This window comes from Salvia splendens, chromosome 4 (assembly GCF_004379255.2).
Source record: "Salvia splendens isolate huo1 chromosome 4, SspV2, whole genome shotgun sequence".
Lineage (NCBI taxonomy): Eukaryota > Viridiplantae > Streptophyta > Magnoliopsida > Lamiales > Lamiaceae > Salvia > Salvia splendens.
In genome coordinates this window covers 34,230,441-34,246,942 of record NC_056035.1, presented here as the reverse complement: position 1 = coordinate 34,246,942, position 16,502 = coordinate 34,230,441, and the positions used below count along the sequence as shown (strand labels likewise).

Here is a 16,502-nt window from a genome sequence, read left to right as displayed (position 1 = left end):
TGAAGATTCAACCTTGGGTTTTATCAACTTCTTTCATGTCTCGTACTTTATTTGTAGTTTTTACTTGTCTATGAGTTAAACATCAATTGTGGAATTTTTTGTGAAGATATTCGATTGATTTTCCTTATTAGCTCTTGTAGTTATTTGATTTATCCTTGCGCTTTCTATATTCAATTGATTAGCTACCTCTTGAATACATGTTAGAGTTGATTAGAGTACTCGGGGGACGAAATAGTTGACTTGGAAAATGGATAATTCACACTTTAATTCAACAGAACTCGGGAGAGTTGAGGTTTCACGTGAGGTCATTGGTCTTAACGATCTTTTAGGAGTTAGATGTTAGAGATTTAAAGGGGACTTTGATTTCAACACCTAATCTAAAGATTTCTCACATCGGGAGGTGGTTTAATCCAGTTGAGTGACCGACTTAATAACTCTAGAGACCGTAATTCAAGAAAGTCGATTGTGTTTTGGATCATAATATTCTACATTCCTATGCCTACTTTGTATCATTGTTTATATGCTTTCTTTTTATTTGTTTATTTATTTTTCAGTCTAGTTTAATAAAATCAAACAAAAAAAACATCTGTGTCTTTAAATAGTATATGTCGCCTAGTATATGATAGCCAGTTGTAATCTTATTCCATGTGTTCGATATCCCGGTACTGACCTTTAGCTATACTAGATCTACCCTGTAAACTTGCAGCTATTTTTAGTGCTAATAAATAGTGCATCAATTTAATTATAAGATCACACAAAATAATTCATTAAATTCACGCAATTAAAATCAAAAGAACAAAACTTAAACATGTGTAGCACCAGTGAAATTGTTACATATAGGGGTGGGAAATTATACCGAAATACCGAAATATCGGACTTACCGTACCGAAAAAAATACTGAAAATACCGATTCTTTGGTATACCGCAGTTTCCGGTACGGTATGATACCGTACCACAGTGTTTCGGTACGGTAACAGTATCAATTTTTCTATACCGCGGTATACCGGTATACCGATAGATTATTATATATATATATTAATATTAAATATGTTATAATATATATTACATTTATATATATATTATATTAAAAAAATTTAAAAATAGAATTCTCTAAAATTTAAAAAAATTTAAATGTAATATTTTGGATATATGTTATATTAAATTTTAAAAAATGTATATTACATTTATATATATTATATTAAATAAAATTTAAAAAAATTTTTATGTAATATATATATTACATTTATAAATATTTTGGATACAATAGTTTTTTTTTCAGTATACCGTACGGTATGGTAACGGTATAAAAAATTATCATACCGGAATTCCGATATACCGGAAATTCGGTACGGTATCAGTATGGAATTTTGACATATCGTAATTTCCGGTACGGTATGCGGTATGCAGTGGCGGAGCCAGAGATTTCATAATGGGGGGTCCAAAATTAAACTTAAAAAAAAATTACATAAATTAAATTATAAGGTTCAAAATGTAAAAGTCAAATGCAATCACATCATAACATTTGTCTTCTATTCTTCATCTTCTGAAACCGCTGCATAATAGTTTCATTGGTAACTTTAACAAACACATCCTTTTCGATGTAAGGAACTAAGCAATCATTCAATAGTTGGTCTCCCATGCTATTACGTAGAGAAGTCTTGATGATCTTCATTGCTGAAAAGGCTCTTTCTACTGATGCAGTGGCAACTGGTAAGATCAATGACAACTTAACTAATGAATAAACCATTGGAAAAACTTCATGTTTCCTTGTAGAAACCATCTTTTGAGCAAGACCACTGATTCCTGATATTTGTGAAAACTTTTCATCTATGCGCACATCGAAAATAAAGTTCTCAAGTTGACTTTTAAGCTCGGACAAAGCAACTTCAGAAAATTCAGAAGGATAATACCGTGCAAGACGAAGCAGCTTCTCCAAATCAAATGCAGAAAATCAACCTTACTTTTATCTTCATTCGATAATTCTTGAGGTTGAATAAGTGAATGTTCAACTGATGAAGAATCAACGGAAGAAAGTTTCTTGAAATAACGATCCATATACCTACAAAAATAGTCAACACTGATTAAGTTCAAAATATTTGATATTTTCTGTATGCAAAACTATTAACACACACATCAAATAAAGAATTGGAGTTATAAAATTCCAACTACAGAACCACCGTAGTCCGTAGCCATTGAATTACATAAGCTATCTTCTTTCTCCCCCTTTGAATTATTATTGCAGCCAAACAAAAAAACAACCTATGTAGAAAAATTAATTGAATTATATTTGAGTTTTGAATATACCTAGTTCTAGTTTACCAGATTTCAGACTTGGAACGACAGAATGAATACGCTAAATTCAGACTTGGATTGGAACGACAGAATGAATACGCTAAATTCAGATTTGGATTGGAACGGCAGAATGAATACGCTAAATTAAGAGGCACGATTCATATATATTTTGCTGAAACCTATCTCTAATATTATATTTATTATAAATTATAATTATTGTGAAATTACTAAAATACCCCTAAGTTTTTTAAGAATTAGTGGGGGGACCATGGGCTCCCCTGGCCCCACCCTCCCTCCGCCCCTAGTTACAGATGCTAAGATATACACTACTATATTTAAAATAAAAAAAAGGAAGCTAACGAGTACAAGCCCTCAATCTTTAAATTATAGAATTAGGTCGTTCGATTAATCAAAAATTCGGTTTTTGCTCAGGCCGAATTGAAATATAACAAGAAGTTGATATATTGGGCCATGGTGAACTAAATGTATCTAATTACTAGTACAAGTTTCAAACCTAATTTTATATCCATTTGTTTAATGCTGGTCAGATCAAAACTGCATACTGAAAGTCACCCCCAACTAGGGGTGTGCATTCGGGTTTCGGTTCGGTTTTTCACCCAAACCGAACCGAAACCGAAAAACCGAATTTAGGCTAAAATCAAAACCGAACCGAAACCGAAAACCGAAAAACCGAAAACCGAAAAAACCAAAAACCGAACTTAAAAAACCGAAATAAACCGAAAAACCGAAATTTTGTGCAATTTTAAAAGGCCTAAAAACTTAAAATCGAAAATAACACAAAAAATCATAGTAACACAAATAACATCCACCAAAACATAATAAAAAATAAAGTTTCATGATATCTAATTAATTTACAACATATTATAACAAATTAACAATGTAAATCCATTCCCAAGTCTTCAATCTTCTTCGTTCCACGGGATGAGCTTTGGCCATATCTTTTGGCCATAATTTTTATCATAAGCTTTGAATCAACTTCGTAAAATCTGAAATACAAAATAATACATAAGTTAATGTACAATGAAGCATAGAATATATGAATGTATAAGGAAACTGGAAATGCTACTAACAGTAGATAGGTTGAGAAAATAAGAATAAAAAAAATTTGAATCTGGGGCAGCAGATCTGGATGATTAAGGGAAGCATCCAATTTTTAAATATCATAACACTTAATTTAAGCATATGAATTCAGCTTCAATACTTGCAATATTCATTTTTAAATACCTAGAATTCAAGCTAAGCATACCAGTAATATTCTTGTCTCTGGGAATTTCTTGTCTCTGGGAATGTCTACGAGCAACGCAGGACCTGCCCAAATGTGAAATTCATGCCATTACAAACCATTTCAAGCAGATACAGCAATCAAACCATCAAATGCAGCAAATCCAGATAATGCAGAAGTTATTAAAGCTCATTTAGCTGAAGCAACCTAACTTCACTTGACAGCATTTGACTCGTTAGCCCGAGAGCAAGTTTCATAAGTAAGACCACATAAATAAGGTGAAATATACTTCGAATTCCTAAACTGTTCATCTAACAACAAGGAAATCAGATGGCAATATTATTATAAATATATGAGACCTAAAATTCCAGATCCAATTAAGCATAAATTAGTAAACCGATTTGGGAGAAACTAATCTGCTAGTTGAGTTGCTAAAAACAGAGATCATAACTACGCATAGTAGATTCAAAGTGATAGCCTAACCAAATCTGCAGTGTAGAAATCCAATTCGAGGTGGAAATCAGCAATTACAGAGAGTGAATTGAAGAATGGTTACCATTGAGTACTCTGAGGTCAAGGGTATCGGCATCAAAGCCTTGTTCGGAGTAGTTCGAAGTAGAAATGGCCAGGCGCGTCGACGTGAGTGCCGGCGTGGAGCGGCAATTTGAGCTCGGAGAAATTGAAGTCGGAGCCGTTCTTCATGCTCCTGAGCAGCGTGAGGAACTTGCCGAGTCTGTTGGAGGCTTAGAGCTCGTGAGATTTAGCCTTTAGGGTTAGAGACTTAGAGTGGAAACCGGAGTTGAGAGTGGAGGAAGAGAGATTGAGAATTGAGAATGGAGGTGGAGAAATTGAGAATGGAGGCGGAGAGGCCGATTGGAAATGGATGCAGAAATTTTTTTAGGGTTAGAGTTATATATATATTTTATTATATTTATATTAAATAAATTCGGTTATTCGGTTTTTCGGTTTTTTTCTTCGCCCGAACCGAACCGAACCGAAAAACCGAAATTTTTATATTTTCAAAACCGAACCGAACCGAAAAACCGAAATAACCGAACCGAATTTCAAAATTTCGGTTTGGTTCGGTTCGGATATTCGGTTTTCGGTTTTTTTGCTCACCCCTACCCCCAACACCAAAAAGAGAGAAAAAAAACCCTTTCATAATCTTTAATTATTCTACCCATATTAACGAAACTTATAAACTTTTACTCGGAAGACCCTTCAAGATCTTGAATTATCTACTCATGAATTCATTAAATTTACAATCTTTTTTTCCTACTATTCAGATAATGACATGTTGATGCCGTTAATTAAAGGATTAATTTGACATTATAGTGACACTATATTAAAAAAAACTAGTAGTAATAAAAATATGACATGCTAATATATGGCAGGTGTGGAACTAAGAGCAAGCAACTAAACATGTAATCAGAGATTGTTGTAGGCGACATTCTCTTGCAATTTTGGGACCATTTTTAGAAGCTTACAGCAACATCCCTTTTGAATTTTCAATTTTGAAACCCTAATTTATTTCCCAGCAATTAACACTTGTATCACTACAAACACAATAACAGTCACTTAATCACATTCTTTTTTTTTTCAAAACTCATACTTACAGTATTATTTTTATTTAGTTATTTGTACTTTACTATACTATATTCTATATAGAAAAGCGACATTTATTCAATTTATTGGCTGCCGAAATGAATGAGAATGCTAAAACTGAATAAAATGAAAGTGCTATTTTATTAAATGAAGAAATAGAATGTGGCGTACAAAATAAATACAACATTTATGACTTAACGTAGTAATTCACAAATATATTTAATGGGAAATGCCTTGTGGATATTACGTTGACGTATACACAACTACACAAGTAACACAATAAAAAAAATATCAGTTAAATAAAAACATTAATTAAATAAATTATGTTAAATTGGTTGGATTATACTTATCCATTAATCAATAATGAGACTGCAAATTAATCAATCCAAACTTATCATAAAGAACTAAGATGAATGTGATATCAAAATTTAATTTTCATTAGACCAGAAATCCTTATTTAATGACAGTTAAAATAAGGAAAAATAAATATTGTACTTGAAACATAAATCAACACAACTTGCAAGGTCAAACTGAAATTTCCTAAAACGTTTCATGCTTTTTCTTTTTCTTTCTGATTTCAGAAATCAACAACAAAAAAACAAAATCAGAAGAGCCAGATTCCAGTTCGAATCTCTCTCTCTCTGCCTCTCTCTTCTGAGAAGAAATAGAAACGTCATACTATAAGAAACTGTGCTGCTTTTTGAGCCATTTTCTAATCTGTGACGATACACACATACATACTTGTATATCGCGATTTATGTTTCAATTGCATGATTTATTTCGTATATTGTTTTCTATAATTCGACAAGAAGAGTGAAGGGGGTGGTCAGGAAAGATCTTGATTGCTTGAATCTCTAATGGAACAGCTCATCAACTTCATTATAAGACCGCCAAGGTGAGAAAAATCAAATCTGAAAATTCTACAGCAATATTTGTGTTTGTTTAATGATTTCAAGTTTCAATCTTTTTTCAAAGTCTGATGTGAATTTTGCCTATTTTCATGCGTGTGTGAGAGAGATTGGATTTACTGTCGGAATTGTGTGTGCATTTTTGGTAGTGGGAATTGTATACATCCCACCTTTATGAGAATTTTATTTCTTTTTAACTAATTTTGACTACTATTGGTTTGATCTTACAATTGTTTGTATTCGGTGCATCGGTGGTTAGGTATTTGCGAAAATCATGTATCTGAATTTGGGTTGTGAATTCTACTTCCAGTTTTAGAATGCTGCTGAAGTTTTTTTATTTCTTTTTATTGGCTGAATTTTACTTTCTTGTAAAATTGATTCTCTGGTTAATATAATGAGTATTATCAGCGAAAGTTTGGAGTCTTGATCTTGAAGTGATTAGCGAGTAAGAATTAATTTTTAGGGGAGGTTTCCGGCTTGATTGAAACCTTCAATTGGGATTAAAATTTTCATCTCACTCATGATTAACGGAGAATCCTTGACAGAGTTGATGCCCTTATAGCATAGGCTAACATAGTTTCATTTATTTCATGAGATTAACTAATTAGTGAATTCTGATATACCCTAACTTAGATTTGCATGAAGGAGCAATCAAAGATGTTTTGTTTTCCTTTGAGCATTGATTTAGCCAGGATTATTCAACATTGTGTAGGGATTCGAGTACTGCATCGAACACTCTTAAACATAATGCAGTCTGTTATAGTTGAAGGGTAAGAAATAACACATATATAATGTAATTAATATATGTAAATGTTGGCTCAACTGGTTCTAAATGTAACGACTGCAGAATATTTATGGCCTGGCTAGTTTTTCTATTTTCTTTGGTTCATATGATGGACTAACCAACTGATTCAGCTTCCTTTATCTGGATTGCAGAGCTGAATACAATCCAAAAAATGATTTGTTAGACCAAGAATTTTTGCTAAAAGGCAAGTGGTACCAGAGGAAAGATCTGGAGGTAAACAGTCCTTATATATAACCATCATTAAACATCAGTTCCCCCGCTGCCTGCATTGCATTTATATTATCACAACTAGTTCTAATACTGATAGAGATCAAGCTAATGATCTCCATTATCTCTTGAGATTATTTTCATTATTATGGAGATTGTTGAAGATTACAATTGATAGAGATCAAGCTAATGATCTCCATTATCTCTTGAGATTATTTTCATTATTATGGAGATTGTTGAAAGGTTACTTTAAATGTTGAGGATTTGTTTCTTTGTTTGTCTACAGGTTGATCCTTATAAATAGCTCCTCTTTAGAAGAGCTAGATATCTCGGAAAATAAAGTGTATTAGGACGGTATCAACTGTAGGCCTCTTCGGAGGATTATCTTGGCCTCTTTGGAGGATTGTTCTTCTTTTATATTTATTGAATCTCAGTTCTTGTTTTACTTCCGCCTTTCACTCCATATCAAATACGTTCATATGCTTACTTGGCTATGTTTATACATGTTATATCTGCTGCTACTGGACTGTCTTACTGTTTCTTGATGCCATGCCAATGGCTTATCGGGCTTAAAGTTTATTTTCCAGCTGGTTTTTCTTGTAACATGACATGAGCTCACACTTAGATTTGTTATTCTTCCTCATTTTTTTTCAAGCCTTCACTTTTCTCATTAGTCATTTATCAATGTCGTTTGTTTTTTTTATATCTTCCTCGTCAGCTTGAAATTTAAGGTTCTTATATTAATTAACTGTTATTTTAGGTTGTGTTTCATAGGCAAATATTGGGTCTGACTCATGATGTTTTCCTCCCAATCCAGAAACATTTAGTGAGATAAAGTGATATGTTTGACCTGCAGGTTAAAAATAGCCGAGGAGATGTTCTGCAATGTAGCCATTACATGCCCGTTGTCCCTCCTGAAGGAAGTACACTACCCTGTGTAATCTATTGTCATGGAAATAGGTTAGTTATTCTGATAACTGGAGAATTATTCTGGTGGAAGTTCCGGAACCCTTTCATCAGCGTAATTGGGTTTGTTTGAATAGGGTTTGTTTGAATTGGGTTCCAACTCTCAATTACTGTTCCGTCTTCCATCAGCTCTGCTTGCTCTTGGACTTTAGCTATTGCTGTTTCCTTGCTTTATGTTATACGCTTTATGTTATACTCCGATTTTATATGTTCTGCATGCCATCGCCCAGAATCACACAGCAAATTTGTTGAAACTTTGTTCTTGTAACCTTGAATGTGAGGGTGGGGGGGTGGAGGTACAATTAACACTATATTGATTGGTTACGAGTTATGATCCAACATTTATTGAATTGTCACATATCTTGATGAATCAGTACTCCCTTTATATTTGAAACCATGCATATCATGTGGAAGCTTGATGTTTAGTTTGTCCCTTTATTCCAATTCATTTCACAAAGTAGCTCTTTGTCTTGGACTTTCTGCAGTGGCTGCCGTACAGATGCCAGCGAAGCTGCTGTTATATTGTTACTATCAAACATCACAGTTTTTACTCTGGACTTCTCTGGTTCTGGACTCTCTGGTGGGGAGCATGTTACTTTGGGTTGGAATGAAGTAAGTGGACTGAAAGTCATCTCATCTTTGCTTGCTTTCTTTGACCTTTTTTAGTGCCAATAGTCTGGAAGAAATATAATGGAGGTGGTCTAAACATATCATGTTTTCCAATTTTTCTTACTCTGGCTATAATCTTCAGGGATTTGTTTATCTCAGTTTTAGGACCAATTTCTTGAAAGTAACTTTTATTCTTCGACTTTTGTAACATTTAAATGTTTAGTTTGAGACTGATTACACCAGATACTGAAATTTTCCAGCCATATTAGCCACTTTTAAATATTAAGTCCATTTTATTTTTATAAAAAATAGATGATTTTTAACCAGGCTTATCTATCTGGAATTTGTGGGTCCTCACTATCTATGAGGAAGAGAGATGATAATGGATTCAAGAATAATGAGAGAACTTGAGGTGAATACTGTCTGTGGATGCTATGGATAAGTCTTAACACATTTTGGACATATATATAACGCCCAATATGGGGAGAATATAGCATTTTTGGACCTATCAGAGATTTAATACAAAATGTTTCTAATTATTTTCTTGTTCTATGGCTCTACTAGTCAAGTTAGATATTACTGTGTTTGAGTTTCATGTTAATTTTCTTGTTTTTGCAGAAAGATGATCTCAAAGCTGTGGTTGATTATCTACGTGCAGATGGAAATGTTTCTTTCATTGGATTGTGGGGTCGCTCCATGGGTGCTGTTACTAGGTCGTTATGCTGTTTCTTTTTCTAGAGATGCTTATTTATGAGTACCTTATGTATTCTGATGCATACTGTTTACATTTGTCAGTCCTGAGGGTGTGCTTTCGGGCAGAATTTTTATGTTCCTCAACTATCTATTTTTGTTTTTACTCTCTCCTTTTCTGGGGGTGGGGAGGTGTGGTTTACATGCTCTTCTTTACATTTACCTGATGTACGAAACTTTACTATGCTCAAAAGTTTGACGATATTGTGGTTACTTGAGTAAAGACTGATTAAAATAAGATAACATGGAATGTAATAGTTGTATGCCAAAAGCTCCTTAATGTATGTGCTTTATAAATACTGCTATTGAATACGAAAGAATATGGACAGCATATCTGGCTGTCTAGTTAATTCTGTATTTTGGTCATTTAAAATATGTCAAGTCTAAATACTATTCCTTCACTTTTTGCTCTAGCTTTCATCTAGTTAACATAGAAATATTTGCTTCTTTCAGCTTGATGTACGGAGCCGAGGATCCTTCAATTGCAGGAATGGTTTTGGATAGCCCCTTCTCTGATTTGGTAGATTTGATGATGGAACTGGTTGATACATACAAAGTTCGGCTCCCCAAATTCACTGTAAGCTGACCAGTAAGTTTTTGATTCAGTGAGGTTACCATCCTTTTACTAATCACTAATCAGGCTGCTCTTTATCTTTTCTCTTATTGTAGGTTAAGTTTGCTATCCAGTATATGAGAAAAGCTATCCAGAAGAAGGCAAAATTCGACATTATGGAGCTAAACACAATTAAGGTATCTTATCTGAACATTCATTCCATATCGCTTATGTCTTATGCCATCGTAATTCTGAACTCTGTTACATTCACATTTTTTTTTATCAAGTATGCTGTGTTAGTTATATATCTTAATTTCTTTAACCTCTTTGAACCTTTCTTTCGGAGAATGGGTTCGGTAACAGTCCAACAGGAGGCTGCGTCGGAAATAAAAACATACCCATTACCTGGTGTTCTAGGCTTCTAGCACAATACCCCCCATCCCATAAAAGATATCACACTTTCCTTTTTAGTTTGTCCCACAAAAAATGTCACATTTCCTTTTTTGGAAAAAGTTCCCTTTCACGTTAATATAAATATATTATTTTTTCTTTCCACTTAACACACAAAATAACACCTCCTAAAATCTTGTGTCAATTCCCAAGTGTGACATCTACTATGGGACGGAGGGAGTACAACATTTTACCATTTATGTTCTAGACCAAACTGGAACTCTTATTCTCATCTTCAGGTTGCAAAGTCTTGCTTTGTCCCGGTTCTGTTCGGCCATGCCATTGAAGATGATTTTATACAACCCCATCACTCTGATCGTGTTTTCGATGCTTATGTGGTAATAATTTCACCTTGTAAATATTTTCCTTTTTGTAAAGTTTTGCTTCATAGTTCATACATAGTTTGGTTGATGAGGTTCGCCATTGCAACTGGGCGATGCATTATTATGTCATGCATGTTATGTTGCACTGGGCCTTAGTAGTTGGTCTAACCTTCCGAATATGCTGTTGGACATTAGTTAACATGTCTTATACTTTAATTTGACCTTTTAATTATGGAAAAATTGATTAATATTTTATCTAGAGCGAGTGATTGAAGTATAAGACATGCCAACTGATGTTCAACTTATGTCAAATTGAAGTATACTTAAAAGGTCTTATACTTCAGTTTGGACAATAGCACCGGCTCATATCATCAAATTATTTTCTATTTGTTTAATTTCTATCTCTATATTTACAAAATCTTGATCCTCAGGGGGACAAGAATATTATCAAGTTCGAGGGGGATCACAACTCTCCCCGACCTCAGTTTTATTTTGATTCTGTAAGTATCTTTTTCAACAATGTATTACAACCACCTGAGGATGGAGGAGGTAGATACTTCGACTTGAGTAATGACTATTTCACCAGGGTAAACTGCTTGCTTTTTTACCAGCACTTTTGTCCTCTAATTTTAAATTAAACTGGAGGTGATGTTGATACATCATTCCTAATTTCAAAACCTTCAGGGTAGATGGAGCACGGTCCAGGATGTGGAGCTTTCAGATGAATTATTGGGTTCACCTTCTGGTACATATCTCATTGATGTTTTTCGATTATAGTTTCATATTTCAAGCAGATGTGAACTGGTTCATGTTTTGTCTAATTTAGGTCCGCCAGCTACTAGCACCGAGGATGCCATCAGGCAACTTCGCTCTAGGAGACCTATGAGTGCAACCGTGGTAAGTTACTGTTTCCAAGATTTCAGAGACATTAGGTCAACAAACTATAACCTATTATTTTACTCTACGGAAAGATCTTTCACTTCAAATTCTGTCTTGAGCAAGGAAGAATGGACACCAACCAACTCAGGAGTTGATCACTAAATTTCAGTATTTGCAGTCTATTTTTGGTTATCTGGATAATGGCTGATTGGTATGCTGTTATATTCTAGGTTCCAGCAGATATCTCATCCAAAGATGATCAACCTGATTCCGAGGTATTCGTCTTTTTCTGAAGTTCTCTTACATGTATCTTCTGAATTGTTTGTGCGTGTGCGTGTGCGTTACTACATAATTTTACTCTATCAAAAATTGAATGCCAAAGGAATTAACAATTTAGTTTGAACTTGTATTCCATTTCTGAGTCGAATGGAGCTTCTATGGAGAAGTATTCATCCATATTAGCCACCTCCTGCCAGAAGGGAGAGAATCAAGCGAGCTCTCCCCATTATGAAGAGGTGGCTTGGCAGTACTGCTCGGCATGGGGAAAGCTAAATTCTCCCTTTCTAATAACAACCCTGATGAACCTGCTAAATTCTCCATTTTATGCCTTACCGTTTGCCGTTTCATATGATATATCCCCAAGTATGAAGACTTACAACGGGGAAATACCATTTTATGCCTTACCGTGTGCCGTTTTATATGATATATCCCCAAGTATGAAGACTGACAAGTTCCAACACAATATCAATACCCTACTTGTTTTTTTGGGGCGGCTGGGGTCCGACTCAGAAACTGGAAATCCACGTGGAATTTCCATGTTGAAATGGTTCCTTTTTTTTCGTAAAATCGTTGATTTGCAAGAAATAAAATGATAGTTTTGACCCTAAGTCAAGCGAATTATATTTCTTCTGCAGGTGGAGAGTCGGAGCTCTGATGCTCAGCCATCGACTTCTAACATGATAAGCCTTGAATTCCCAAGAGATAGCCCTCATGGTTCTCTTGTGCCTGGATCAATAGATGATGACGAATATGTCGAGTACTCTCTTGATATGATGGCAGATTTCCCAAGCAATGTTGAAGAAGAAGAAAGGGTGAATACTAGCAATGTTTTTGGATTTGAGTTCTCTCCTTTATAAGTATGTTAAAATGTTGGTTTCTGATATTGCTCAATCTGCTAGATGTTGATGGTGGCCATATTCGAGTCGTTGAAGGACTCGAAGGAACCATCATCAAGCGTTGGCAGCAGTTCTCTCCCTAAACCAGAACCGGCACCAAAAGACGAAGCAGAAGGATCAATAATATTACCACAATCGCATACTTCTGAAAATCAATCATCTTCCGAAGCAGAAGCTTCTAAAACTTGCTCTCCTAGTGACACGCAGAAAGCCGAGACAAGCACAGTAAAGAAACCAACGAGCAATGCTGGTGCCTCACCTCCTAAGCAAGGAGAAACAAGCCAGCCGATGAAGTCTAAGATTGATGCGCCGTCAGAAGATCATAGGCAGTCCGATGGCGACATGGCTGACCGAACGAAAGTCACCATGGAAGTGGAGAAAAACCCCACAACAAATATCATCGACGGTTTGTTGCGTCGTTGGGATATCTTCAGAAACAGATAGTGTAGAGTCGTTGTTGGTGTGATGGAAAGAGATTGCATGTGGTGAGTGTGTCTGAAATAGGTTAGCATTTGCAGACAGGTACCACTTTGAAAATTTGATGTGTTTCATTTGCTGTAACTAACTAATGGTTGAATATTCTTTCCAAGGCTTGTACAGATGATTTGCTTACTCCTAACTGATCTCGAAATTATATGGTGATTCATTCGCTCAGTTTGTTTTGATTGTTGATAACTATTTAGTGGAGCTACTCCTACTCCTACTCTTCCAATTTGTTGAATTTTGGCGAGAGATTATTTAACTTCTTGTCATAGTAGTTCAATCACAAATCAAAATACTGGAGATGTTTGACACTCAAAATAATTAGGAATAACAACTAACTAATAGTAAACGTTAAGAAATAAATAGTATTTCAGCTGAGAGTTTGACAGCGATCAGTAGAAAAACAGCTAAGAGCATCTCCAGTGGTTGCCCGTCCCACTCGGACATTAGGACTTCCCAAAAATACATCCTGACACGTCACTAGGACTTCCCGCAATAAAATCAATCACAATTATTTAACAGAATTATAATTTTGACACGGAATACGGAAAAATTATGTAATACATAGTTGTCCGACTCGGATATACGGAAAAATTACATAATAAAAGGGAAAAAAATCCAAAAAAAACCGGACGTCCGACCGGACGTCCGACCCCCCCCTCCCACAATGGCGCCCGTCGACTCGGACGTCCTGCGGATATCCGAGGACGTGCGACGTCCTACCTGCATGGGCGTATCCGACCTTATTTTCCACAATGGCGGACGTCCAGTCGCCCGTCGCCTACGTCCGAGCCGGACGTCCTCTAACACAGAACACCTCTGCAGTTTCGCAACATGAAAGGCCATACTTTCCTCTCTGAGTTCTTGAATCGATGTCGATTTTTCGAATTTCACTTATTAATATTACAAACACAGTCTTTCTTCCCAATGCCTAACTTGTTTCTGAAGGGACATCGATGAGCACGGGGGGAGAAGTATTCATGGAAGTGGCGATTGCTGACTATACAGCCATTTCTAGTTTACCTCAGCATCTTGCAAGTTAAACAAGAGAGTCTATTGGAGGAGTTAGCATATTTTTCCTGAAATTCAACGTAGATTGGATGTGCATTTGATTAAACGACCTCGTACGACCTTGAATATGGCAAATGGAATCAGTCCGTCAGCAGTTGACGTCTACCCTTGAAGTTCAATACCAGTGGCTACCATTTCCACCTAGGGCATCGACTTTTCTACCAACGTACAGATCGGGTTTGGGCTGCATCCCATTGGATCCTTCGGGGCCATCCTCACCCCTTTCATTTTTACAGCTCGGGTGCTTCCTTGGGTAAGATGAGCCGGGAACGAGATATTGAGCAGGATTCCTAACTACTTTTCTCTGTTCTGTAGTCTCTGCTGATGCTGCTGTCGCTCCCACAATTACTGTAACGCAGAACTGAACCGATCACCTTCCCGGGCCTTGCAGCTGCCCCAGCTGCAAAAACGATCAGTAACAGTCGAGCACCCCCCCCCCCCCCCAAAAAAAAGAAAAGAAAAGATAAATACTCCACTTTTTATGGCACACCTTGGAAATTTTGAGGGACTTGGCCAGGAAATCGTGTCTCAGCTTCTTCAATGGAACATTTAGAGAGATCATTGGCAAGCTCAGCAGGTGCCGGGTTCGAATAGTCAGAATATAATACACCTGGCCTGCACCTGATCAAGTTCGTAATGTGTAAGCTTCACTATGTCCACTACTTTCTGGGGTCAGAGCAGCAGTGGTGTGATATAAACAGCAATGAGCTTACCGAGGCAAAGATGACTAGTGCTGTCTCTCGGGTGGGGCGGCAGCTCCATTTCCATAATGCTCCTCGAGATATGCAAATTGCTTCTTGAATTTATCAACAGCACTGAAAACAAAATTGTAAACAGATTGGATAGAATGTCGAAACCAATAAAATTTCCTGCTCAAGCCATCATGTGAGATAGTGCAAAATAAAGATCCAGCCATAACAAAATCCCAAGAGAAACGCCCAGGAACGGAGCCAGAAATTCTATATAAATGGGGCAAAAATACATATAAAGATATTTTAAGAATTATAGAAGGGACATATATAGAGGATATTTCAAAAAATTTAAAAATTAATAATCAAAATAGTATAAATAATTTTTTTCAGCCGGGGCAATTGCCCCTTGTGATGCTCATATGGATCCGTCCCTGCGCCTAGGTAAATGGAAAAACAAGAAAAACAAATGAAGTTAAAAGCATAATAAGTACCTAGGATACATAAAGCCTGTAGGTTCAGCTCCCTCTAAGAATTCCTTCAACATTTTTGGGTGGTATTCAAGAATCCTCTATATATCAGCTTTGGAGAGGAATTCCTTCGGGCACCCACCACCGATAATTATTAACGGTTGCTTCGTTTTCACGAAACAGTCCATGGTTTTCCCGGTATGCTTGGCAGCATTGACTGCATTCATTAGAGGTGGAAGAATTGTCCGACTGCTTGGAGGGGGCAACACTTAAGCGGTCACAAAGGCGGCGGCCCAACACTTATCCTTGGAGCGGTCGCCGACTACCGCATATGGATTTGACATGCATATTTTGGTATTGCCGGATCCAACAACGACTTGAACATGCTCTATTCTTCACCACTCTTCAATGATGTTTTGAATGGTGTAGCACCGGCGATCGACTTCACCGTCAATGGAAATGCATACCACATGGGTTACAATCTCGCCGATGGTATCTACCCAAGGTGGTCGACTTTCGTGAAGACGCTCAGCAACCCGCAAGACCCGAGGCGGGTTCTTTTTGCGCAGCGTCAAGAGTCCGCTCGGAAATACGTCGAAAGAGCTTTTGGGGTCCTTCAAGCCCGATTCAACATTGTGAAGGCCCCGTCTCGGCTGTGGTACGTTAAAAATATCGCCAACATCATGTAAATATGTATTATCTTGCACAACATGATTATAGCTGACGAATGACCGATGGCGGCTAGCTTTTACGACGAGGATGAAGCCGGAAGCTCAACCGCGAGGTCTCCCTGACATACTTGGATTTTACATGGTTTTAGAGGGTGGTTTTGTATGAATTTGATCATATATCGTCTATTATTAGGCGTGTTTATATCTACTTCTCTATTATGTTGGTATGTTGACCATTTTGTTAAGAATGTGTAGAAAATGTGCAAAATAAGTGGATGTGCAGCAGCCTTGGTTTGAGACAATTTTACTGGAGATTTTGAATTTCAATCAACTCCCAATGCATATAATTATCT

At 36.4% G+C, this 16,502-nt stretch overlaps 1 protein-coding gene and 2 long non-coding RNA genes across 3 annotated transcripts; 1 reads left to right on the top strand and 2 right to left on the bottom strand.

The window, feature by feature from the left end:
- Nucleotides 1–3,085: 3,085 nt before the first annotated feature.
- Nucleotides 3,086–4,425, bottom strand: LOC121798824. Its single transcript, XR_006050097.1, has 3 exons — nucleotides 4,092–4,425; nucleotides 3,560–3,621; nucleotides 3,086–3,299 (listed from the first exon to the last, which is right to left on the bottom strand). It is a non-coding gene; the product is annotated as an uncharacterized LOC121798824 (long non-coding RNA).
- A 1,283-nt stretch (nucleotides 4,426–5,708) lies between these two features.
- Nucleotides 5,709–13,419, top strand: LOC121799586. The gene is made up of 14 exons (XM_042198994.1): nucleotides 5,709–6,035; nucleotides 6,985–7,066; nucleotides 7,917–8,020; nucleotides 8,512–8,638; nucleotides 9,254–9,348; nucleotides 9,839–9,962; nucleotides 10,055–10,135; nucleotides 10,628–10,726; nucleotides 11,143–11,298; nucleotides 11,396–11,456; nucleotides 11,538–11,608; nucleotides 11,821–11,865; nucleotides 12,505–12,681; nucleotides 12,769–13,419. Exons 1-14 carry the CDS (start codon nucleotides 5,998–6,000, stop codon nucleotides 13,207–13,209), a joined length of 1,701 nt encoding a protein of 566 aa, XP_042054928.1. The 5' UTR covers nucleotides 5,709–5,997; the 3' UTR covers nucleotides 13,210–13,419.
- A 325-nt stretch (nucleotides 13,420–13,744) lies between these two features.
- LOC121800343 lies at nucleotides 13,745–15,433 on the bottom strand. Its single transcript, XR_006050481.1, has 3 exons — nucleotides 15,033–15,433; nucleotides 14,810–14,940; nucleotides 13,745–14,719 (listed from the first exon to the last, which is right to left on the bottom strand). It is a non-coding gene; the product is annotated as an uncharacterized LOC121800343 (long non-coding RNA).
- Nucleotides 15,434–16,502: the final 1,069 nt, after the last annotated feature.